The sequence below is a fragment of the Dasypus novemcinctus genome, chromosome 24 (assembly GCF_030445035.2).
Source record: "Dasypus novemcinctus isolate mDasNov1 chromosome 24, mDasNov1.1.hap2, whole genome shotgun sequence".
Classification (NCBI taxonomy): Eukaryota; Metazoa; Chordata; class Mammalia; order Cingulata; family Dasypodidae; genus Dasypus; species Dasypus novemcinctus.
The window spans coordinates 7,342,093-7,366,929 of NC_080696.1; the positions used below are offsets into that span (position 1 = coordinate 7,342,093).

The 24,837-nt window shown below is 41.0% G+C and overlaps 1 protein-coding gene across 3 annotated transcripts in view; it reads left to right on the forward strand.

Moving 5' to 3' along the window:
- PLCB1 (phospholipase C beta 1) overlaps positions 1-24,837 on the forward strand; it is a 699,686-nt gene that overhangs the window by 434,255 nt on the left and 240,594 nt on the right. For all 3 annotated transcript variants that reach the window (XM_004470680.5, XM_004470679.4, XM_058287542.2), the window contains exon 4: positions 17,491-17,628. In XM_004470680.5, the coding sequence (XP_004470737.1) occupies positions 17,491-17,628 (138 nt within the window). The remainder of the gene's footprint in view (positions 1-17,490; positions 17,629-24,837) is intronic.

The window sequence follows — 24,837 nt, forward strand, 5'->3', positions numbered from 1 at the left end:
GAGTGTCTCTTATAGAAAGCAGATAATTGGATCATGATTTATTTATTTTTATTTATTTGGCCATTCTTTGCCTTTTGACTGACAAATTGTTTAATCCTTTTATTTTTAATATAATTGTTAAAATAAGATTTACATCTGTCATTGTGCTATTTATTTTCCATATGTCTTATGGTGTTTTTGTTCTTCTGTGTCTCCATTACTGTCTTCTTTCATGTTAGATATATTCTAGTGTAGCATTTGAGTGCATTCATTATCTTTGTTACCATACATTTTGAGTTATTTTCTTAATGATTGCACTGGGGGTTATAATTAGCACCTTAATTTTAAACAATTTAGTTTAGATTAGTACCAACTTAATTCCAAAAGTATATAACATTTTTCTCCCTTATAACTTTTTCCTTCCCCCTTTTTTGTGCTAGTATTATCATGTAAATTATATATCTCTAAGTCCATAAACAGTCCAGCAGTATCAGCAGTATACAACTCTGCCTTAGTCTTAATGTCCTACCTGCACAGAACCTCAAGGTCAGCCAGAGGTGAGAGATCAGTTCCTTCTCCAGCCTTCCCTGAGCTTGTGCATAACCCTGCATCTGTGTGGTCTTCTACATCTCTAGAAATATCATGAAGATTTATACTACACCACCCCCCCCCCCACTCTGTGGACATCTCTTTCCCCAGATTTTCCTTCTAAATTTTGAATTCAGTTTCTTTTTTGCCTGAACTTATATTTCTACTTCAGGCACCTAGGATGTTATAGAATTGCTGCTGATTGTTTGCAAGAAATGCTCTTGGGTGGATTTTCTCCCTTAATAAGCTCTGAGAAGGGTCAAATAAAGGCAAGTCCTGTACATGGAGATTTTCTACGGAGCTGCTCAATGATGGGGCTTTCTGAGTCTCTCCATCACATTCTGCCCCCTCCAGTGACTAGAGGCTGCTGGCGTTCACAGGCACCAGAGTTGTAAAGTTGCTGAGTGTCATAGTCGTAATGGAAATGGGGAGCAGGACCTGGGAATAAGGCAAATTAAAATGTCACAGAGTTCACTGTTCTTATCAAGATTCAGCTATCTTTCTGGAGTAAGCATTAGTCAGACTGTTGCCAGCCTTTGGTTAATTTTCAGAGTTCTGAAAAAGTTGGATTTGACTGGTTTTTGTTAGTGTTCTCTTTGCTTTTATGGAGGAGTCAATTTTCCTCCATTTCCACCATTTCAGAGGGTTTTCTTGGAACGTGTGTTTTTTATGTATATGTTTTATGTTTTATATCTGTTTGTGTGTATAGATAAATATACATATGTGTGTATATATGTGTGTGCGTGTGTATATATGGTAACTGATATCCTTTATCCAATTTTGATAGTGATAAGAAGTTCCACTGTAAGTGAATATATCTTATTTAAATTTGCCTATTTAAAGAAAAACCTAAAGTAAATGCTAAACCATCAGCATGCAAGAAGTTTCTTCAAGTTTTCTAGAAAAATCAACCTAGGTTTCATATCCTCTGAGGATATTTCCACTTAAGTTCTTTTTCCTTTTTCTTTTATTTATGTGGGTTAGAGTGGGTGAAGGGGTGCGATAGGTGGGTGACACCCATCACCGTAGACATGCCAAGCTCTATGTGAGTGTAAATTTTTTTTTTTTACAGTGGAAACCCTGTGTTTCCAAGGTTAAGAAAATATATATACAAGAAGCAAGTATGGTATCATTGGACACTATCTTCTTGAATTTGTGATTCTGGGATATATAGAAATACTTCAGTTTTGATAAGGTTAGACCTTCATGTTTAAAATTCTGTATATAGGGTAAAATTAAAAATACATCATTATCCTTAACAAAGGAATTGCCTAGAAAAGATTCTACTGCTGTAAGTTCATTCACAGCAGGTTACTTCATTGTCAGCCTAGGCTGCTTATCTTGAAATATTAGAACATTAGAGGACATTAAGAATTTATTTTCTTAGCAAAAAATCTGAGTTCCTGAATCCCTTTAAACATGACTTCCAAATATTCTTCACTTCTGAAAACTCTAAAAACAACTTTTTCATAAGGAGTAGGATTACCAGGAGGGCTCTGATAATATGGGTTAGAAGAGATTTTATTGGCCAAATACCATTTTTGGAGTTTTATTGGCTGAGTTTTTAATAGTGCCTGGACTATTCGGTGTCTCTTTGATCAACTCTTCTGGTGTTTCCACTGGTGTTTTGAGCACACTTCCTTAGCACCAGTCCTGTGTCTGCAAACCCTTGAGAGGTGCAGTTGCCTCAAGTTTTGTCTCTGGAAAAACCAAACGTATTTATAGCTCACTCTTTCTAACTCTCTGAAACACAGTTAAGTGCCCCCCTTCTGTCATCTAGAAGCATTTATGCTATTATCCTCCAAGGATCTAGGTATTCTTCTCTCCCGGTCATACCGCCTTGCAGGCAGGGACTCAGTCTTACTCATACTCATAACCCTAGTACAGGGAATTACAATTCAGGTAGAAAGTTTTTTGAATGAATGAAAAAGATACAAACAAAAGGATGTTTGAAAGAAGTATTGTCATGGTATTTGTAAAGCTTTCTGGAATATCCATTTTGGCATTGGAGGACCAATTATTATACAAAAGGTTGTGTCAGTGTAACTTTCAGAGTTTTCCTGGGAGTCTTTGATATTAAGAGCCAAAAGGCAGCTTTGAAGAAGGCAGCCCACAGCCCTCCTTTTTGCCCTTCTCCAGATGGGCCAGTAGAGAGGAGAGGAGAGGGGTCCCCTACCCCTCAGCCCGATGTCCTGTAGTGTTTCCCGTCCCATCTTCTCGGGGCTCAGTTACTTCTAGAGTTTAATGGGGGAGTGCACCTCAATCCTCTTCTCCATCATGACCCAAGTGGACTCTCAAAACTCTCCCAGGGGCCACCCTTACCCTCTGGTTTACATAACCCAAGAGGCACTACGTGTCCTGTTCCCTCGATGGATGGGGCCCTCTAAATCCCACCCATCTGCAGGGTTATCCCTGACCCTTCTGCCCCAATTGCCGGATCCCGCAGGTTGTCCATATCCTCCCGTGCCCTGATGCTTGAAGTCGCTTCCCCACAAAAGTGGGACAACGAGCCTGTGCACACATGGGACAATCCCCATGTGTGAATGACTTTCCGGGAAAGATTTTGGTTCCTCACTGGATGACCATGTTCACGTGTGTCCCCCTGACGTGGCCCTCCTGAGCACACAGCCACGCAGAGGCAGGTCTGGACATGAGGTGTGTGGGTGCCAGGCTGTCCTCTTTCCTTCCTCCTTAACAGTCAGGCAGTGGAGGCTGGAATCGTGGATACTGGCTTTATTGTACAGTCTAAATATCTAAATAGGCCTCCCTTTCATTTTTTCTATAAAAGAAAGAAGAGGCAGTTAAAGGCCCTTCAACAAGTGCCCAATAGAGCCACTGTGCTGACACTGTAATTTTCTCTGTGAATTAAGGAGATTTGTGCCAGCACAGCTGTCAAAACAGCGGTCAGGTAACATGACATCAATGACCACCATCGATCATTTCTGGCGTCTTTATTCAGGTGTTCAGGTATCAGGCCATCACTGTCGTAGAGCCCTGGCAAGGCAGCTGCCCAGGACCGTGTGGGAGCGCTGGGCTCAGCCATCAGCAGTGAGCGCCAGCGGCTGCCCAGGCAGCGTGTGCTGGCCCATTCACCTGCCTTTGGATATTATCGTTACCTCACCATGCAGTTCACAACCGGGTTAGTTCCTGGCTCGCTTCTGTGCTGGCATGTAATTTTCAGTCAGTATTGGAAGATTCTTCTAAAATGCCTTGCATTTGTATGTCCTCATCTATAGACTAAAAAAGAAACTGGGAAGCAGTTGTGACTCAACTGATAGAGCATCTACCTACCATATAGTAGGCCCTGGGTTTGACCCGTGTGGAGCTGGCCCATGTGCAGTGCTGGTGTGTGCAAGGAGTGCCATGCCATGCAGGGATGTCCCTGCGTAGGGGAGCCCCATGTGCAATGAGTGTGCCCCATGTTGAGCTGCCACACAAGGAAAAAAAGCACAGCCTGCCCAGGAGTGGCACCGCCGACATGGAGAGCTGACACGGCAAGATGACCCAACAAAAAGAGACACAGGTTCCCAGTGCCACTGACAAGAATAGCAGCAGTTACAGAAGAACATGTAGCAAATGGACACACAGAGCAGACAACGGGGGGGCGGGGGGGGGGGTAGGTGGCGGGGAGGGGAGAGAAAGAAATAAAAAATAAATCCTAAAAAAAAAAAAAAAAAGAAACCAATGTAAGCTTTGTCCAGTTCCCATTTAAAAGAAAGCTTGTCTTACTTTAAAAAAAAAAAAAAAGACTTGGGAAGCGGCTGTGGCTCAATCAGTTGGGCTCCCGTCTACCATATGGGAGGTCCTGGGTTCGTGTCCCGGGGCCTCCTTGTGAAGGTGAGCTGGCCCATGCCTACAGAGAGCTGACAGCCAGCGCCCATAGAGAGTTGGCACATCAAGATGACCCAACAAGAGGGAGGCAAACAGACACAGAAGGTCACGCAGCGAATGGACACAGAGAGCAGACAGCAAGCCAGCCACAAGCGGGGGCGGGGAAGACTTCTCTTTTATATATTTCCAACATTTACAGTAATATATGAAGATTGCGTGGTCTTATAAACAGTTACAAAGTTCCTAAAAGGATGAAGGGGGGGGAAATCCCTGGAAATTCAATTTTTTTGTAATGTCAAGTTAATGTAGGCCTTTTCATCAGAAAAAAAATAATTTAAAAGACTGATGCATTTAAATACCAAAAGTTTTTAAATTTCTATAGGTGGAAAAATACACCTAGAGAAACATTTAGAGAAACGGTACAAGTGGGGAGAATATTACAGCATATATGCCAGTCAAAGTTATTGTAAAAACAGTTACCTGATGAGTCAATAAGAAAAAGAGGACTGTCCTACTAGAATAGGAGGAAAGGCCTGAATAAAGAGTTCTGGTATAAGAGACAAGTGAACAGCCAATAAATAAGCAGTATCACCATCACCAGTAATTTTAAAACACAAATAAAAACAATAACAAGATAGCATTTTTCTTTCATTCAGTTGCCAGAGATCCCAAGTAGATTAACTGGTCAAATGCATGATAATATATGTACACAAAAATGTTCTCTGAAGCATTGCTGTACCTGTTCAATATATGTGTTAAATTATGGTTCATCCAGATGGAAGAATTCTGCAGAATCAATTAAAAGGACAATGAAGGTCTGTATTTTTAGATTTCCTCACAACATACTGATACGTGTAAGTTAAAAATAAATTATGTGTAGTTGGGTTCTATTTATATAAGATTCCTTGTGTCCATGTTTCCTATGTAGAGAAATGTCTAGAATTGCACTGTCCAATTTGGTAGCCATTGGCCACATGTGGCTATTTAAGTTAAATCCAAAAATTAAGCTCCTTGGTTGCACTAGCTGCATTTCAAGTATACAATGGACAGCACAGATCTGAAGGAGCTCTATCATCACAGAAAATTCTATTCAGGAACACTGGTCTAGAAAGATGTTCTCCAGCATGATGTCAGTGGTTGCTGGTGGGTTTTTCAGAGCTAATGATATTTCATTTTATTTTCCTTAGTTTCTTTAATCTTTTATAAGAGTATGTAATATCTTAATTTTCAGAAGTTTCTGTCATCCATGAAAAATATCATCCATAATGCCACTATGTAGAAATAAGCACTGCTGCTATTATTTTTCTTATATTTCCTTGCAGTCCTTATTTTCCATATTTATTGTTGTACAGACTTAACATCGGATGATATAAACAAGTTTTCAATGGTGCTTCTACACAGAATATTATACCATCATAAGGTTCCAGCATTGCATCTTATTCTTTAATTCTTCATGAACATCACTTTTAAAAGCTATATACTTTTAAAAGCTGCCTTCTGTATGCCTAAATGGCTTTTCATATTTACGTTGCCATGAAAATAGTACTAAAATATTGCACATCACTTGGATTTGGGGGAAATTAATCCATAAGGAAGACATGATTCGTAGTTCTTTCGTATATGTAGAGAAGCATCTCATATATCACATTTTGAAGATTTTTTAAATTCTACATCACTATTCAAAATCACCCCATAAAACATAATGGCCTTGGAAATTGAAACCTTTTGATAAAGTGTCTTTATCACTCCAGTGTCCCCTTTCATTACTGAATGTAACAATGCACACAAATCTTTACCTTCTATCTTCCATGGAGGCGATCCCAGATGTGTCTCATTAGAAGATGTTCTGAGGATAAACACTTTATTTGGCTTTCTTGAGCTAGATTTTTTTCCATCTGCCCGCCCCATTTTTTTCTTTATTAGAGAAGTTATGGATTTACAGAACTACCATGCATAAAATACAGGATTCCCATATACCACCCTATTAGTAACACCCTGCATTGGTGTGGAACATTTGTTAAAATTGATGACAGCACATATTTATAATAGTGCTATTAATGATAGCCCAGGGTTTAATTTAGGGGTCACTGTTTTTACAGTGTAGTTCCATGGGTCTTTTTTTCTTTTTTTCCCTTAGGCTAGATTTTTTTACAATATATTTTTTATTGAAGTCTATCATTCATATATGAACAAACATAGTAAGTGTATAGTAAAGATTGTGAACTTACAAAGTAAACATACCTAACATGACATAGGGGTCTCATACATCTCCCCTCCACCAACACTTTGCCTTGTTGTGAAACATTTGTTCCAAACTATGTAAGAGCATCATCAAAATATTACTAAGCATAGTCCCTACCTTTCATTTGTGTATTTTCCCCCAACCCACCCTATTTTTAAAAATTATATTTGTATTACAGAGGTTGTGAGCTTGCAAAACAATCATATGCATGTGTAGAATTCCTATACAACACCCCTTCACCAACACACCACACTGTGGGGGAACATTTGTTAGAGATTATGAGATAATATCAGACTGTTACCACCAACCATGGTCCATAGCATACATTTGGCACACTTTTACCATACTCCCCCATTATCCATGCAGTATATCTTTGACATTGATGCAAGAATATTACAGTATTGCTGTTAACCACAGTCTATAGGTCACGCCAATTACAAAAGGACTTTTACATAGGAATCAAAGAAAGAGGATAAAATGGGAAAAATCGGCTTGATGATTGCTTTCCAGGTCGCTCTGGCTGTATTTAGAATGCTTTGCAGACTGAAGCTGAAATCAGGGCATTGCTTTCCTGTGCCCATTCCCTCATTGATAAGACCTATGCCATTGGGTTTACGTTCTACAGGTAGGAGCAGGTTCAAAAGCACCTCTGGCTCAAGCACATCGAACACCACGGTCAAGAGCAAGCCCTTGCCCCCCGCCAGACCTGGTCCTTCTCCGAGCCTCCCTGCCTCTGCACGCACTTGTGCAGTTCAGAATCCAGGGGTGGTTAGCCATGCACCAGTCTCTTCAATCCCAATCTCAAGTCATTGGGCCAAGCAGTTTCCACCTCCTGCCTGTCTCTTGCATCTGTGCTATCACTCCACTACCCTTCTTGCCCAAGCTACTCACTTCTTCCACCTGTGGCGCAGCAGGCGCCTCCCCTCCAACCTGCCCTCCATGGTCCAGCCAGCCACCTCCTCCCCTTGCCCTGCGTCACACCACGGCATGGCTCCTCTTGGCTGGAGGGCTTAGAATTCCTCACCAAAACGGGCCACACGTCCTTGCAGCTCTGGCCCCTTCGCCGTCTCTTCAGTTCATTTCATCCGCGCTCCTTTGGATGAAACTTAAAACGTAGCTTTTAAATTTCTCATACTTTCCACTCTTCCTCCTTCCACGGGACATTATTTTCTTACATTTTATCCATGTTCTTGAGGTTTTTAACAGCTCTGGTATCTGTATGGTGGAAAAATGACTTAATGACATGTTACTGCACATCTCTTCCCAGTTCTGAATTCAGTGATGTCATGTGGGTGTCTTGAAATTGGCTATGGTGGTAGTATTTATATCTTGGGAATTCAGAACGTGGTTTTTGGTTGTTGGTTTCATTTTTTGGTTTTTGGTGGTGGTTTTTGTTTTTTGAAAGCTTTTGTTAAGTATCTACCAGTAACCCTGAGAGATAATCCATGGCCTAAGGGAATCCATCTTTTTGTTCTTAACTGGTGAAATTGCTCATTAATACTAGGAAATCACTTGTTGATCCAAATGAAACTGAACCAATCTTCGCATGTCTTCTAAACTACATTTCACAAAAAGGTATTGTGGAAAAGGTGACAATCATCAAAGGAAAAGGACTATTATGTATTGTCTTAATCCTACTCTTAATCTCTTCTATTTCTTGAGCAACAGAGACCGTGCTTGCTATAAATTTCCTGTATAGCAAAGACTAGAATGAGTTAGAGAACTCTAAAAATCTAATAAGTCGACCTAGTCCAAAGCAGTAGGATGTTTTGAGCTCTCTTGATACAAAACTGGGTGGCTTTATTATTCACCTCAAAATATTTCATGCATAAAATATTGTCTTCTTAGGAAGACGTAAGAAGAGTTTAACTTGCCAGTTTCCAAAAGATTCCCAAAATTCCTGGGGGGAAATGTTTGGTAGGGGAAAGAAAAGATGACTGAGATGAGAGGGAAAGAAGTAAAAAGATGAAAAGAGGGCAAATGAGATTTGAGAAAGAAGGGATAACAATGCCTGGAAACTAATTAATATAAGTCAACAAATAAAAGGCAAGTATTTAATAATATTGTCCTCCAAACACTTTTTTCTCCAAATTTTCACAAAATTCAAACAGCTTCAAAGTCCTTGAATTCCCTTTCCATTCCCTTTTCATAATTGTACAAATCATTTGGTGCTAGCTTTGAGGCATGGAGATATTTACTTGCCTAATTTTACTGAATAGTACTTTCATATAACTCTCACGATAATTTTTACTCATTGAGAATTGAGGTCCTTCATGTATAACATGTTTTGATAGATGGCTAGTAAGAAATTTGAGAAGGCATGTTCTTCCTTTCAAAGAGAAGCACACACTGAAGGCATATTTAGGATAGTACCTATTTAGATATTACTAGCTATTCTTTAAAAAGATAGACATCAAACCTCTTCCAGACTCTGAATTGTAAAAAGCTTTATGTCCTGTGTTTCTGAAGGAATAATACATTACTGGTGTCTGTGCAGTATGGAATGTGATTAACTCATATTTATCTAGAGTAATGGGAAAGAAGAGCTATGTAAATAAAGCAAAGACAATAAATCTGACAATCAAATAATATTAATCTTGAAATATTTTAAGAGCTTCAGCAAACATATATTCACATCTATATTTAGACACATAGATGTTGAAGTAAATGGATAATTTACTTCAACATCTTTGGTTGTGTGTGCTGAGCTGATGGGCAATTTTCTCTCCTTTTTCACTCCTACTACCCTTTAATAAGAAAAATATAAATAGCAGCTAACATTTTTTCACTGCTCTTTTTTTATATCATACTTAAAGTAATCATGTCAGTCACCACAAAAATATAATATTAATTCATTATATATATGTGACACGTTTCGATTTTCAGATTTGATTTTGAACATCACGGGAATGCTTTCAGGTGAGCAGGAATTGTTATTATCCATAAACTAACCTGAAGCTCAAGGAAAAAAAGTGGCTTGCCTAATTTTCAAAGGGAGCTAAATAGAGGAACCAGAAATAGCCAAATTCTAGAAAGACTTGTCCTTTAGCATTATTTAAATTACACTTCTCATGGAAGAGTGAATTAAGAAAAAAATTAAAATGCATGTTTAGAATAGTTCAGCACAATTATATACTTGCTGTTTATAATAATTGTGAACATAAATATATGTCCTGCTAGACAACTCTCAAGTAAATAAATAATTATACAAATACATAGTAAATTGTTCTGGTTCCTATAAGAGATTAAATTATTCAGTAGATGTCCCATATTGTCTGCCATTTCTAAGCTATTGATTTCTTTTTCAAATACCCAGGGCCTTGCTATGTGCTGCTGGAGCATGTTGCATGTAAGAATTCATTTATTCCCCCTTCACAGCCTTTTTTAAGGAGGCACTACTAAGCTTCCGTGACTTTTAAAGCCAGGCAGATGGAGGCCAAGGTTGTTACCTCCCTGCCTGTGTCAGAAGCCCTCAGGTAATACACGGATGTTCTAGAAACTGCAAAAATGAGCCCTGAGTGTTTGCCATTAGTAAGGAATTGCTAGGTCTTTGTTTTGATATATTTGGTTTAAAATTATGTTCTGAGGTTCTAGAAGCCCCTTTGGTAACACCCAGCTCTACCAAAGGACCTTGCAAGGAGGCAGGTATAACCACACCTAGGAAAAAGCTTGCCACCAATGGAGAACTCACATGGAATCACTAAAGGCCTCTGCGTCCTTTTACCTGGCAGGTTCTGCGGCTCTTCTAAAGCCCAGATACCTCCACATGCAGAACCGCCTGGAAGCACCGAGCTCCGCCGGAAGGGGCACTGCACTGCATTCATGTGGGGAGTTTAAATGGGAAGGAACAGAGGACGCAGAATTGCGGGCTTTGCTCACAGCCCTACCCCTCGGGGCAGGTGGACGTCTATTGGATTTTAGACTTATTGAACATTGGGTAAATTTTGTCCAGAACATTTACTGAAATCCTCAATCTGAATAATCATCATAAAGATATAACTTTAATTCACCGTTCATATGAAGAATCAGTTATGTGAAAGTGTCCATTAATGTTTAGTACAGCCATGGGAGATGAAAGAGATGGATTCCTGATTGTACTTAAGTAACATTGATAAGGATATAGCTGACTTTTCTTTGAAGGTAGAGCAAACTCTTTTTTTTTTTTTTTGCTGGCTTTTATAAAGGGTTTTTATTTGGGGTAAAAGCTTACAGTCACAAGGCTGTGGAAAGTCCAACCCAAGGTACCATCAGAGGTGCTGTCTCACCAAAGTCAGCTGCCACGTGGTGAAGCAAGATGGCGGGCAACCTCTGCTGGGTTTCCGTCTTCCCCTCTGGGCTTCCTTTCCCTCTTGAGGCTCCCTGGACCCAGCTTCTTTCCCATCTCAGTTGTAGGCTGGCACAGGGCTTGTCTCTCAGGGCTTCCTGTATCAGTCTCTGCTCTCTTTCCAAAGTCAACTGTCAACTATCAGGCAAATGGTCCATCTCTCCCCAGAGCTTTAACTGTTTGGGCCTTCTCCTTTTTTTTTTTTTTTTAAATTATTTATTTATTTTTTTTAATTACATTAAAAAAAATATGAGGTCCCATTCAACCCCACCGCCCCCCACCCCCACTTCCCCCACAGCAACACTCTCTCCCATCATCATGACACATCCATTGCACCTGGTAAGTTCATCTCTGAGCATCACTGCACCCCATAGTCAATGGTCCACATCATAGCCCAGACTCTCTCACGTTCCATCCAGTGGGCCCTGGGGGGATCTACAATGTCCCGTAATTGTCCGTGAAGCACTATCCAGGACAACTCCACGTCCCGAAAACACCTCCACATCTCATCTCTTCCTCCCATTCCCCACACCCAGCAGCCACCATGGCTACCCTTCCCACACCCATTCCACATTTTCTCTGTGGACATTGGATTGGTTGTGTCCATTGCACACCTATGTCAAGTGAGGGCTTAGATTCCACATGGGTACTGGATGCACTCCTCCCGCTTCCAGTTGTAGACACTCTAGGCTCCATGTTGTGGTGGTTGACCTTCTTCAACTCCATGTTAGCTGAGTGGATTAAGTCCAATAAATCAAAGTGTAGGAGCTGAAGTCTGTTGAGGCTCTGGGGAGCAAACTCTTTTTTATACTTCACTGTAAAGGTATAAGCTTAGTTCCTCTATGGGTCTCCATCAAGCCCTTGGACTCAACATTTGGGTCTCAAAACAAAAATAGTAGAATGCCAAGTTCTTTTTTAATCAAGGCTTATCCTCACACCTCTCACTTTAATGGACCCTCTTCCGTTTTTATAAATATAATGAAGGACATCATCCTCTTCAACAGGAAGTGCCAAGAGCTCAGGCAGCTCACACAGCCAGCGAGCATCTTCAGGTAAAACACCATCCAGCTGCATCACGGTGTCATGAAAATTCTGAAATATGATGCTGTGAACATTCTCCTACGCAGAGGTTAAGACTTGCAGGGTATTATTTATTTATGCACATTTCCCCCAATTGACAGATGGGGTTCTGGGAGTATTTGTCATTGATTTCTTTAGATGGATGGGGTGGAAGAGAGCAGACTGACTGTGGCAAAGAAAAATGATGATGCACAAATACTAAAAGAATAGGGAGATGATAAAATCCTGCCCATCCTATCTCACAGTAGTAGTAGTTTAACAGAACCATTCACATTCGTTTTGGATAAAATGGTCAATTTGCAGAGTCAGTCTCCACCCCACTTACTGGAGGTCTCAATGTACAGTACAGAAATCTGTAGGTGGAGAAGAGAAAGTTTAGTTGGTCTCAGCTGGCGTCTCCCTGCAAAACAAAGTGGATTGAAGAGGCTTTGCGGGTGTTGATTGAACTAAAACCAAAATGCTGTTCACACCCAAAAGAAAAAAGAATAGGCTAGAAAAAATATGAAGGTAAGCCTCCAGAAAATAAATAGTCCCCTTGGTTGCAGGCATATCCATGCAGCTAAAAAAGAGCTTATCTACGGGAATGGCCTCAGAGAAGAGGTGAATTCAAGGAGAATCCCCAAATTGTGTGGTAGTGATTAATTAAAAATATAAAGGCTTGATGTTTTCCTCCTCTACGTGAATAAGCTCAGGGGCTGGTTTAATGTAGTTTCAAAAATGAGAAAGGAAGGAAAGAGGAAGGGGGCTGGTAGGCATTCAGGCAAAGGGGGATGAAAGAAAGTGCTCACATTCCCTGAAACAAGTCATTTAGTCCCTGGATATGAGATGTCCAAGGGAAGGACACCTCCAGAGTAGGACAAGTGCTGTGACTCAACCTTTCAAGAAGTTGCATTATCTGAGCTGGGCTCCAGGTTTCAACATACACACTGGCTTACAGGGTCTTTTCCTTGATGCCCTAAAAGCAGACCCAAGCGGAAGATCTGAGTTCACACACGTAGTTCATTTTGGAAGTTTATCACAGGAAGCACCCCGAGGATGGAGAACCAAGACAAGGAGGAAGGCAAGCCAAGCCAGCACGTGCTTACACGCAGTTACCCACCTTGGGCAACGAGGCTCAGCCTAATGGGGAGCACTCCTCAGAATGTCCCCCAGGAAGCCTGGGAGCGGGAGTGTTTATTCCCTCCTCTCCCTCACTGGCTACGAGATGCTCCAGGGGTGTTAACTCCCTGCATTTCCAGGGCCAGAAAGCATCCTCGGGGCCACAGGGAGACTGCAGATAAGCTCCGGCTCTGGGCCAGTGGAATATTGGGTGGGCCAAAAATGCCTGCTGCAATGTCGAGAGTGAATATATAATAAGAAAAATGTTGTCCTGATATTAAATTAGTTTTCATGTGTTCTATGCAATACACATTGGAAGATATTTCATCAGGTAGGTTAACAGATTTAGATACTTTACTCTGTCAGGTTTCTAAAAATTTAAAAACATGTAACTGCAGAAAGTTCTTCTAATTAGCAACTATGCATCTGTAGAATGGCTATACACCATTCTAGCCATTCTGTAGCATTTTTTTCCCATTTAATTTGCAAACTAACACATGCGGCAGCTTTTATTGTCCAGATTTGCAAATATATCATGGGGATGAGAAATTAGTAAGGTGTATTTTCTACACCAAAAATGCTTCTGGTATAAAAAATGAAATCTAAAAATCTTGAAAAGATTTTATTTTATAGACATTTGACATAAAAATATAGCTTTTTTCTAAGGCGTGGGAGTTCAAACTGTCACTGAACTCTTAAAAAATCATCCTTTCACCTTTGTTCATTCCTTCCATTAATTTCTAATTGTTTGAATGATAAAATTATAGTAGCACATGCCATAATCAAGTGCTTGTTTCTAAGGTGTAGAACAGTCCTCACTTTCTAGAGTGGCCTGTTAACTGCAAGTGGGAATCATTGCTGGAGCTTTAACAAGAGCAGAACTTGGCTTTCTTTGCAATAGGCACGAAGTAATTCAATCAGGAGTGCTCATGATTGAGAGAAAGTGAGCTTACTTAATGAGGCGGTCCCTGTTTTATAACTCTTAGGGGAACTGATATCATCTAGGACTTATCTTAAAGAGACTTCTTAAAAAGACTTGCCAAGTCTTCTTAGTTGGTCTGGTTAATTCCAACTGTAGCATCACAGCTAGGATATTCTCTGCTGAAAACAGACTTTGACAGCTTAGTGAAAATATGAAATTCCACATTTACCTGGCCTCACAGAGAAATTGAACTTTTTTGCAGTTATGAAAATAGGTTGTCTGGTTTGTAAAAATTTCAAGGAATGTATGTATATTAGTGGCAGGGACCAAAATATGTGTTTGAATTTACTAGAAACCCAAGCAGGTGAATCCTTCTCTGGAAACTTACCAGTTGGTTCAATCATGAAAAAAATTCAGACATAAAATTCCTTGGTAGAATAGTTTCGGGGGAGGGGGTGGTTTGAAATATAAATTATAGGTTTTTGATGTTGTTATTTTGACTTCCTTCCTTTTTTTTTTTTTTTTTTCCCTTAGGGCAGTGGCTCATGGCACCAGACCTGGGAGTGGCTTACCCCAGAAACAAACATTTTCATTTTTTTAAAAAAAGGATTTCCCATTAAATTTCTCCCACCTATAAGGTCCTCCCAAAAACTTGGTCCCTTTACTGTCTGTCCTTCCAGAGAAGTCTCCCTCTGCCTATTCTCTGAGGGCCTCCTTTGCTGAAAACAATTGAGGGCAACTTTTGGTACTTGAAAGGACAAATATCTTATTTAGTAAACCCCTCACCTGTCAATATGCTCAATGACAAGGAACGGTGAAGAATGGGGTTCGAAGTAACCAGGTGAGCTTAGGGTGTTTTGTTCAAAAAGAGAAAACTTAGAGACAAGGTGAAAAAAGTAAAATATCTTCTTCAAGAAGAATTCTAAATAACCAAGTTTGGTAGTGTTAAAAAATGAAATCATGAATGAAAATGTGTCATTTTAAAAATAAATAAAAACATCCAGTGGTGGAAAAGAAAATAAACCATAGTTTAAATCAGTGTGACCCATCACCAAAAATGGAATTTAGTAAGGAATGTGTTGACTATTTGTTCTATACTGTAAATTATTTCTGTTTACTTCTAGAATGCCATAATTGTTAAATACTATGCTTTATTATGAGAAAACATTTCTCAAATCTAACTTTTTTCCTCCAGTTGGCATGCTCAGTTCTCTTCTTTTTAGTCATTCTACAAATGTTAATCATCCAAGAGGTAGAGAGACTTACATAATGCATCTTCATATAGTTTAATTATTAATTATTATTAATTAATCATGACCATTTTGCCACTCTGCTTTATCTACCCACCTCTAAATACTTCGTTCCAAATTTCTAATTACATAAAGAGACATAATCTTGTTAAACAATTTATTAGTAGAAACACTTTTACCAATAAAGATATCATAAAGAGTTGGTCATCTTTGTTATTAATCCCAGCTGACTGTATCTAACAGACCGTGGGAACCCAAGAAGCCCTTTTCCAGAACTCTTTCCTATCTGGGCACCTCCTCCGGATGGTCTCAGTTAGCCTTGAGTTCCTACCTCTCGAGGACCCCTCACTCCTAGTCCCTGCAGTTCTCAGAGGTGACACTCGTAATCTAACCCACTATTTAATAAGTGGAAAAAAGTGTTTAGAATGTGAATGAGAATTGGGCGATAGAGTTGATGTTGACTGAATAGAAAAGCTTGGGAAAGAGAAAAGCCAGAGGGTGAGTTGCGTGGCTGTCACTGGAGGGAAAGTAGGTCCCAAAAGAGAGAGTTGATTCATTCCCAAATATTTTTCCATTAAAAATTATAGAAGGAAAGATATTGATGGACTCTGTAATCACTGATCGAAAACTCATGATTTATTATTAGAAGTATTATGTCATTTCTGAAAATGATTTTCCTCTTCCAAGTATACAAAATAATTGGACTGATCAAATGTATTTTCTCTTCTAACCTTGCCTCAATGGTCTTCAAAACCTATGATGCAATTAATCGTTTCACAGAACAACTGGTATCATTCTTTAATTAGCCTTCACAAAATGCCCAATCTTCTTGAACATTGTCTTTAGATTTTATTTATCCTAACATGCTAAAAATATGCCCCTTTTTGCTATTATTATTTATGTAAAAAAATTTTACTGTATTCCTCTCTTTTCTGGGTCATGCAAATGAATGCTTTTTTCTCCTCCTTTGAGGAGGCCCCATATGCTTGATAAGTTCTCAACTTGTTAGTGAGGTTGAAAGTTCAGTTATATTGGACACAGCTTCAAAACGGGGCTTTCTCTCTTCATAGCTGTACTGAAAATGTTCCTCTTCGTGCAGCCAAACAGAAGAGAAAGTTTTATTAGCTAAAGAGAGGGAAATGAATGGCACCAAATAAAGTAACTCAGTTGGGTAGGTTTTGTTTGTTTTCTTTCTTGGCTTTCTGAAGAAAGGATGGTTTATATGAAAACCTCAAAAAGGAGGTCAGAATAACCAGCCTCAGAAATCAGCCCTTGTTGGCCCAACATTATCTAAATAAATAAGAAGGAAAGTCCATTCCATGTTCAGATGTCTGGCTGCAAATTTGCTAAGTGATTGATGTGAGGATAATTTTCTGCATAGACTTCTCATTTCCTTCAGGTCCTGTTCAATGGGAAGGAAATAAATTCAGCCAAGCTGGCTGAACCCTATTTTAGGTTTTACTTTGAGCTCCAAAATGTTTTGGAACCTGTTCTTTCTAGAGAACTGGATCTCCAGGGATCCTTACTTGTGTTGGCTCAAATAATGCAACTTGCTCTACAAAGACTGCAGACGTTTCCTACGGAGAGTCCAGTATGTTCTGAGGATAGGATTGAAATTCACCTACTCATGGCATGTGCACTGGTTTGCCCACTCTAACATCCTAACCCTTTATGTAGGTACTTAATGTTAGAGAAGTCCAGGCTGTGAGCCAGCTCTATTTCTGCCCAAGTACTCCATGGCACCGCTATGTTTTGATTCTATGAGAACCACTGTTTTCGTCTGAATGTGTCCATGAATTGAGAGGAGAAAGATTTTTCATTTCAATATCAATGCACAGAATGATTTGAGGAAATAAAGGAAGAATTATGGCACTTAAAGAAGTGTTGCTGAATGGCAGTATGACAGAAGCAGCGCGTGTCAGAGGGCTGTAAGCCTGCAGCCAGGAATTCCTCAGCCCAAGTCACTTCATCGCTGTGAGCCTCGCGCAGGAAGGGTCCTGGGAGTGGGGGTGGTTGAGGGGTTCAGAGGAGTGTTAGGAAATGAGGGGCTTCAACTCGTATCATTTTCTACTGAGTAAATGAAAACTTGGGTTTGGAATCATTCTACCTCTAATCTTTTGAAATTATGCTCCCCTGTTAGTTATAGAGACTAAATCTTCGGACGTTTCTTTTCCAGGACCCCAAGTTACGTGAGCTGCTGGACGTGGGCAACATCGGGCGCCTGGAGCATCGCATGGTCACGGTGGTGTACGGGCCTGACCTGGTCAACATCTCCCATTTGAATCTCGTGGCTTTTCAAGAGGAAGTGGCCAAGGTATGTGGATAGGAACTTACCAAGCACATGATACTGATCTGAATTCTTGAGCTTTTGAGCTGACACCTGTGAGAGGCTTTGAGGTTTTTTCATTTTTCATGTGAATAACATTTTAGTGTAAAAAAAGAAAGTCTGCTGCCAAGTGCGAAATTCAGAGACCCCCAAATAATGGTATCTACTTAAAATTTTAAGATTTTTCCATTAAGGAAAAGGCCTCGTATGGAATTCCTTCGTAAAACAAAAGAGATAGGTGAAACTACATTCCATTTCACCTAAACATCTTATCCCAAATCATTCTCTCTTAACCTCATCCTCAACCCACTTCCAACACTGCCTTCCAGCCCTCTCCTTGAAGGCAGACATCTTCAGCATCTTTTTTAACTTCTCTTCCCCTGCACAGCACCTAGCCCACAGCCATGCATATATTAGCTGCTCAGTTAATATATAAAGAAATGAAAAAATACACTTAAACTAATATTTATCCAGCTATTGACTAGAAAGATGAGTTAGACATGGCTCCTTATCAAGAAATTGTTAATATAGGTGATCTTTGAGATATACACAGAAATAACCTAGACTATAAAGCACCATGTTATCAAACAAGAAATTGTGAACTTCTAGGAACCCTGAAGTCAATGTGGTCCTTTCTCTAGAAATGCCTAATCCCCATTAAAGGAGCACTGAAATGTATATAAAAAAGGAAGAATTTTTTGTTTCCATGTTTATAATATAAAGAATAATACTGTTGATTCTTACCCTTCAAATAATATGCATCAAGTAAAAGAATGTGACTCTAAGAATACTTTGAAGCCCATATATCAAATATGTTTTGCTCCCTTATAGTTTCCCGTGTCATGGGTCACTTCAGTGTGTGCATTGTAGTCAAGTCATCAAGTAGTTTTTAACCCTCAGTGTTCTGACAATTTTCTGAGCCACACCAGATGTACTGGCCCAGTCTCATATTTGTTAGTGATTATGGCAGGGGTTGATATCTAATGTTTACATAACTTCAACTTCAATTCTTATATAAGGGAATTTTTAAAATGCCGTGCAGTTTAATACTCTGAGGTCTTTAGAAACTGCTCTCCAAAAGTGTATTATAAACCTAATCTGTTTTCTCTCTTCAAGGACCAAGTCGCCCATTTGCTTCCATAGTATAATTTACCCTTGGAGAGCTTTTCAGTTCAATGAACATTGTGTGATAGCATTGTATTTGCCTTCCAATAGTTCCTCTTCTGGTATCCTGTGGATTTGTATATATTTCATTTCTCAGTATATGGATGGATGGTTGAATGGGATTATGAATATAGATATACAAAATGCAAGGTATTTGCAAAATCTCTTTCCTCAAATGTAACCACATTCCCTTTAAAAGTGAGAAATTCATGAGCTGCCCTGAATCTCAATAAAAAAAAAATTTCAACAAGTGGCAGTGACTTTTAGGGAGGCTTTTACCAAGAGCAAATATGGATTTTTTTATTATAAGTCAATCTACACATCTATTGCATTAAACCTTTGTGCAGTTATGTTTAAAATTTATCATTTCCTCCTCTTTGTGAGTTTCTTTGCACTAATTTCCCTTAGGGATTTTGGTTTCTGACCCTTGTAACATTCCCCCATCAGAACTGCATCTACTGCAATTTTTCTAGTAGCTGCTTGATATTCCTTGTGTAATTAATAAAGTTACAGAATACGTTTTGCCTTCCTGGGCTGTGCTAATCTGAAGGGTTTGGATTTTTTCCCCGCTGAAGTTGCCCAGCCACAAGGTAAAGATTTGCAAACACCACTTTACTCTGAAAACGTACTTTCTCCGTTCAGTAGCCCCTCCAACTTTCCACCTCCTGTTGACTCCAGAGGCCGCTGTCCTGGCCCTTGTGCAGTGCCAGGACTGAAGGAGGTGTCTTCTCGCGTTATGCAGAGCACCTGGTAGAAACCTCAGTTTCTATGAAAGTTGAATTCATTTTAAGAAGTTGTTTACAAACCTGGCTTATTTATTCATTCAGCACACACTGGCTGAGTGTAGGGATAGGCTCCCTTTGAAAGCCAGCATTCTCACAGAAGAAAGAGAGCAATCACGATTCAGAAGTAAAGTATATCTGATAGAGACCTGTGGGGAAGAATAAACAGGAAGAGAAGGTGTGTGAGGGTTGGAGGAGGGAGCCTCATCTTTATAGGGGTGATCAGAGAAGGCAAAGGTCTACAAGCAGTTGCTCGGTTACAGTAGTATCCTAGCACAGAGTTGCATGCTTTTTTTCTCATTTAAATCACCTGCATTTAAGATATGGGCATGGGGAGGAAAATTGGGTCTTTCAATTTCTCTCTCTGTAGTTGGATGAAAAATGTGATACCTCCGGCAATTAAACAATACTATTAACCAGCACGATTTGCCAACCGTAAGGGTGAACTTTCCCTTCTCCCTCAAGGGCACCGTCCTTAGATGGTGGGAAGTTGGTGGCTCCTTTCCCATTTGCCCACCGCCTGACTTGGGGCATGGATTGAGTCATTGGCAAGGGAAACTAAACCAGAGGGCAGGGGGAAATAAAACGGGATGGTTATGGCTGGACCCATGGTCTGCAAAAGAAAGAACAGAAATAAAACCTCAACGATACGTCTCCTCGGAGATGCACACCAGATTGCTTCTCAGTTCTCGCCATGACCAAAGCTTCCTTCCAAATTCTGCACTCTGCAAATCTCTGGCCTCACTCAGGGGAGTGGAATTCCCCCCGTGGGAGTTATTTCATCTCAGATGCAGCTCCTTCCCGTCCCCTCGCAGTCCCTGGCGTGGAATGCCCTCTGGAGCACTCCGGCTCCCTGGTTTGTCGTCAGCTTCTGCATTTCAGCCCACAGTGCATCTGGCTCTCTGCTCCTTCCAAACAGTCTGGAAGAGAGTTTGGCTCTCCAGGCCCTGGACCTCTCCCCTGGTGCCCCCACCAGTGAGCGATGCTGAGGGACATCTTCATTCCTTCTGTCCACCCAATAAGTGACTCGTGTAACAGACACGTCACAGGGACAAGTGCTAACTCTCAGGGCCAGGAGAGGCTGGCTGGGGGGGTGAAGATGGGAATCTCTCCGCAGCTGGAGCGGGTAATGGTGATAACTGCTTCGCCCGGGAGTGAGACTGAAAGGAAGGGGAGAGCCATGCTAACCAGCGTAGCTGCTCCTCATCTCCCATCAGGGGCTTCCCATTTCAGGGTCACTGGGGAGGCCTGATAGAGCACAGATTGCTGGGCCCAGCCCAGACCCTTCCGTGGACCCAGGGGGAAACCTGCCTGGGCAGCGCTCATGAGCCCCACGTGGCACCAGGGCTGCTGGTCAAGGGAGCACACTTTGAGAACCTCTCCTTCAGAGAAGCATGGGCTCCGTGTTGCCAGATCTTTGGGTTGTCTCCCAAGAGAAGCTGGAAAAATGTTTGTAGATGTTATATATTGGCAAGAGTTTAAAACTCCACATGAGCCAAACACACACACACACAATGCACAACTGTGGGCTGAATGAGGCTTAGAGCATCTATTTGGCAACATTTTGGCCTAGATTCATATTAAGATGAGAAAATTTTCCTAAGTAAAACCTCAGCTTCCACCTCTGAGCACAATGGGGAAAATGTGAATATTACTATATTATTTTGTAAAGCAGAATCAGCAACCCTCACTACATTTGTTCATTCTTCAACTTCCAGACGATTCACTGAGCCCTCTATGTGGCAAAGAAAATGCCCTTTTAGCATGATATTTTCAAGAGTCAGAGAACCATCTGCCCCTTTAATAGTTGGTGTGGGGGCAAATATGTTTTGCATTAGCCTGTTTTCTGTACCTAAGATTGGCCCATATTCCTATCCAAAGCATCCCCGTAAGGGGATGGAAAACAGAATAATAAAGAAGGCAATCTTTTGGATGCCTTGGGTCTCCAATTTTAAACATTTAACTAGAAAATTAAAGAATAAGGGAAATTGTTTTCAACCATGACTTAAGTAAGCTAAGGTAAAAAGTCAAGAAAAGCTCAAATGCACAGTGTTCCACAAACTCACCTAACAACATTAAAGCATGTTCAACCTTTTATTTAAGCCAACCAAGTGAGAAAATGCTGTTGAAGGAAACAAATAAAGGCTGATTCCTGCAGAAGACAAACTTCTGTTGTAAATGTAATATTTCCCCCCAGCAAGACCACAATTTTGACATTTTATGGGAAGGAACTAAGCAGGTCTTTCTTCATCCTGATAAAATGAACCTTGAGCCTGGGTCTCCAGGAGAGAGCACTAGAGGAGAAGTCTGTATATCAAATACCCGCAACTGATGGGCTTTTAAAGCCCCTCAACTCTTCATTCATAAAATTAGGGGCTTGGAGTCATCCACTCATTTATTTATCCAACTAAATTTTATTATTTGTTCACAGCAGTGAACAAAACAGATCAAGACACCTGCCTATGTGGAGCATACATTCTAGCGAGGAGAGAGAGAAGCAATTAATTAAGGAAATAAATCATGGAGTGAATTAGAAGGAGATAAGTGATGGTGAAAGAAATGAAGATGGAAAGAAAATAGGGATTGCTGGGGGTGGGGAGTGAGCATTAGGTAGGACAGTCGGTCAGTCCTCTCTGAGAAGGTAGTACTGGGGCAATATTTGAAGAAGCTGGGGGAGCCAGCCATGAGGCATCTGGAGGGAGAGCACTCCATGCAGAGGGGCCAGCAAGGACAGAGCCCCAAGGCAGAGTCCCCGATATGGCCAGCAGGCGGTAGGAGCAGAGGGACTTGGGGAGGTAACAGAAGTCCCCTTCTGATCGTCTGTATAGGTTTTTTCAAGATTTATTTATTTCTCCCCCCTCCTCTTGTCTGCCCTCTGTGTCCATGTGCTGTGTGTTCTTCTGTGTCTGCTTGTCTTCTCATTAGGCGACTCCAGGAAACGATCCTGGGATCTTCTGGAGTGGGAGAGAGGTGATCATTCTTTTGTGCCACCTCAGTTCCCTGGTCTGCTGCATCTTTTATTATCCCTCCTGTGTCTCTTTTTGTTGCATTGTCTTGCTGCGCCAGCTCTCCTCTCCACTTCAGCCAGCTCTGCAGCACTCTTGCACGGGGCAGCACTCTGCATGGGCCAGTTTGCCACGCAGGCCACCTTGCCTTCACTAGGAGGCCCTGGGTATCGAACCCTGGACCTCCTCTATGATACACGGGAGCCCAATTGCTCAAGCCATATCCGCTTCCCTGTGTAGGCTTTTAAAAGCACTTTGGCTTTTATTCTGAGTGAGCTGGAAGCCATTGGAGGGTTCTGAGCAGAAAATGGACACGATATGACTTACTATTTCAGTCAATAATGAACTGCTGGGGACGAGGACAAAAGTGGAAGTAGGGAGACCAGTTAGGAAACTATTGAAATATTTGTAGCCGAAAGTTGCTAATGATTTGGACCAAGGTGGTACCATGGAGAAGATGAGAAGGGGTCAGAGTCTGTGTCCATTTTAAAGAAAGAACTAACAGCATAAGCTTTTGAATTGTATGTTGAATGAGAAGAGAGGATGCAAGGATGATGTTAGAGTTTTGCACCAAAAGACAAGAACAGTGAAAATAGCACTTAATGACCTAGGGAACATTTAAGAGAAATCACATTTGTTGGTATATAGAGGGATTCTGTTTTGGTCATGTTAAGTTTGAGATTATTATTAGACACTTGTGTGGAGATGTTGAGTAGGCAGTTGAATATGTGCACCTGGAGTTGAGTGCCAAATATAATATTTAAATTTGGGAGTCATCAGGTTATATAAAGTATTTAGTGAGACTGGATGAGATCAGCAGGAAGGCGAATATAGACAGATAGAGAAGAGGTCCAAAATGGAATCTTTTATACTCCAGCATTGAAAGATGAGGAGTTAAGAAAGAATCAGGGCTAGGAGGCTGAGAAGGAGCAGCTGTTGAGGTAGGAGAGCAACCAGGCAAGTGTGTGTCATTGAAAGCCAGGTGAGAAGAGTTTCAAGAAGAGAGTGATCAAATGCTGCTCCTATGTCTAGTAAGTTAAGGACCAACCAAGAATTGACCATTGGTCATTGCTGACCTGAAGCATCCTCAGTGGAATGGTGGGGTCAAAAGCTTGATTTGAGTATGTTCTGAGGAATATTGGTGGACACATTGAGAAGTTTTGTTCTAAAGGGCAGTAGAGAAATGGGAAGTGAGGTCAAGAGAGAGCTTGTATTTGTTTTTTTTTAAGATTTATTTATTTTTTATTTATTTCTCTCCCCTTTCTCCCCCCACCCTGATTTGTCTACTCTCTGTGTCCATTTGCTGTGTGTTCTTCTGTGTCCGCTGGTATTCTTGTCAGCAGCACCAGGAATCTGTGTCTCTCTTTGTTGCGTCATCTTGCTGCCTCAGTTCTCCTTGTGTGCAGCGCCATTCCTGGGCAGCTGCACTTTTTTTTTTTTCGCACTAGGCGGCTCTCCTTATGGGGCACACTCCTTGCGTGTGGGGCTCCTCTATGCGGGGGACACCCCTGCGTGGCACAGCACTCCTTGTGCGCATCAGCACTGTGCATGGGCCAGCTCTACGTGGGTCAGGGGGCCCTGGGTTTGAACCCTGGACCTCCCATGTGGTAGGCGGATGCTCTATCAGTTGAGCCCAATCCGCTTCCCCAAGAGAGAGTTTTTAAGATGGGAGAAACCACATCAAGTTTCTTTCCTGGTGGGAATGATCCTGTGGGGGCAGAACAATTTGATGATGTAGGAGAGCACAGAGAATGGCTGGAGCGTGTCCTTGAGTCGGCAATGACAGTAGGAGCTAGTGCAGGGCGTGGGGAACTAAAACCTGGGGGCAGTTTTTATAAACAAAGTTTTATTAGAATGCTGTTTGCATGTTGTCTGTGGCTGCATCGTAGAGTTAAATAATTGTGGCATAGGTTGTATGGCCCACAGGCTGGGCTTTAGCTGGAGCTAGGTGGAGGGGGCTGGTGGAATTCACTTCTGATTGCTTGTTTCCTCACTGAAAAAGAAGACAGAAGCCATTAGCTGAGAGAAAATTTTTCATTTCTCAAGTCCTTTTTTTGCACAAGTTGGACAATTTCCTTAAATCTCTGACTGGTAAGGTTAATGTGAGCTACAAAAGACAGATCATTTACATCTGCATGCAAAAAAAAAAAAAATGGTGCCTATTTGAGAATGTTAACTGATTCATCAGATCACTGTGAATTTTTCAATTATTCAAAGAGCCTAAAGATAAAATAGTGTTCTTCTGC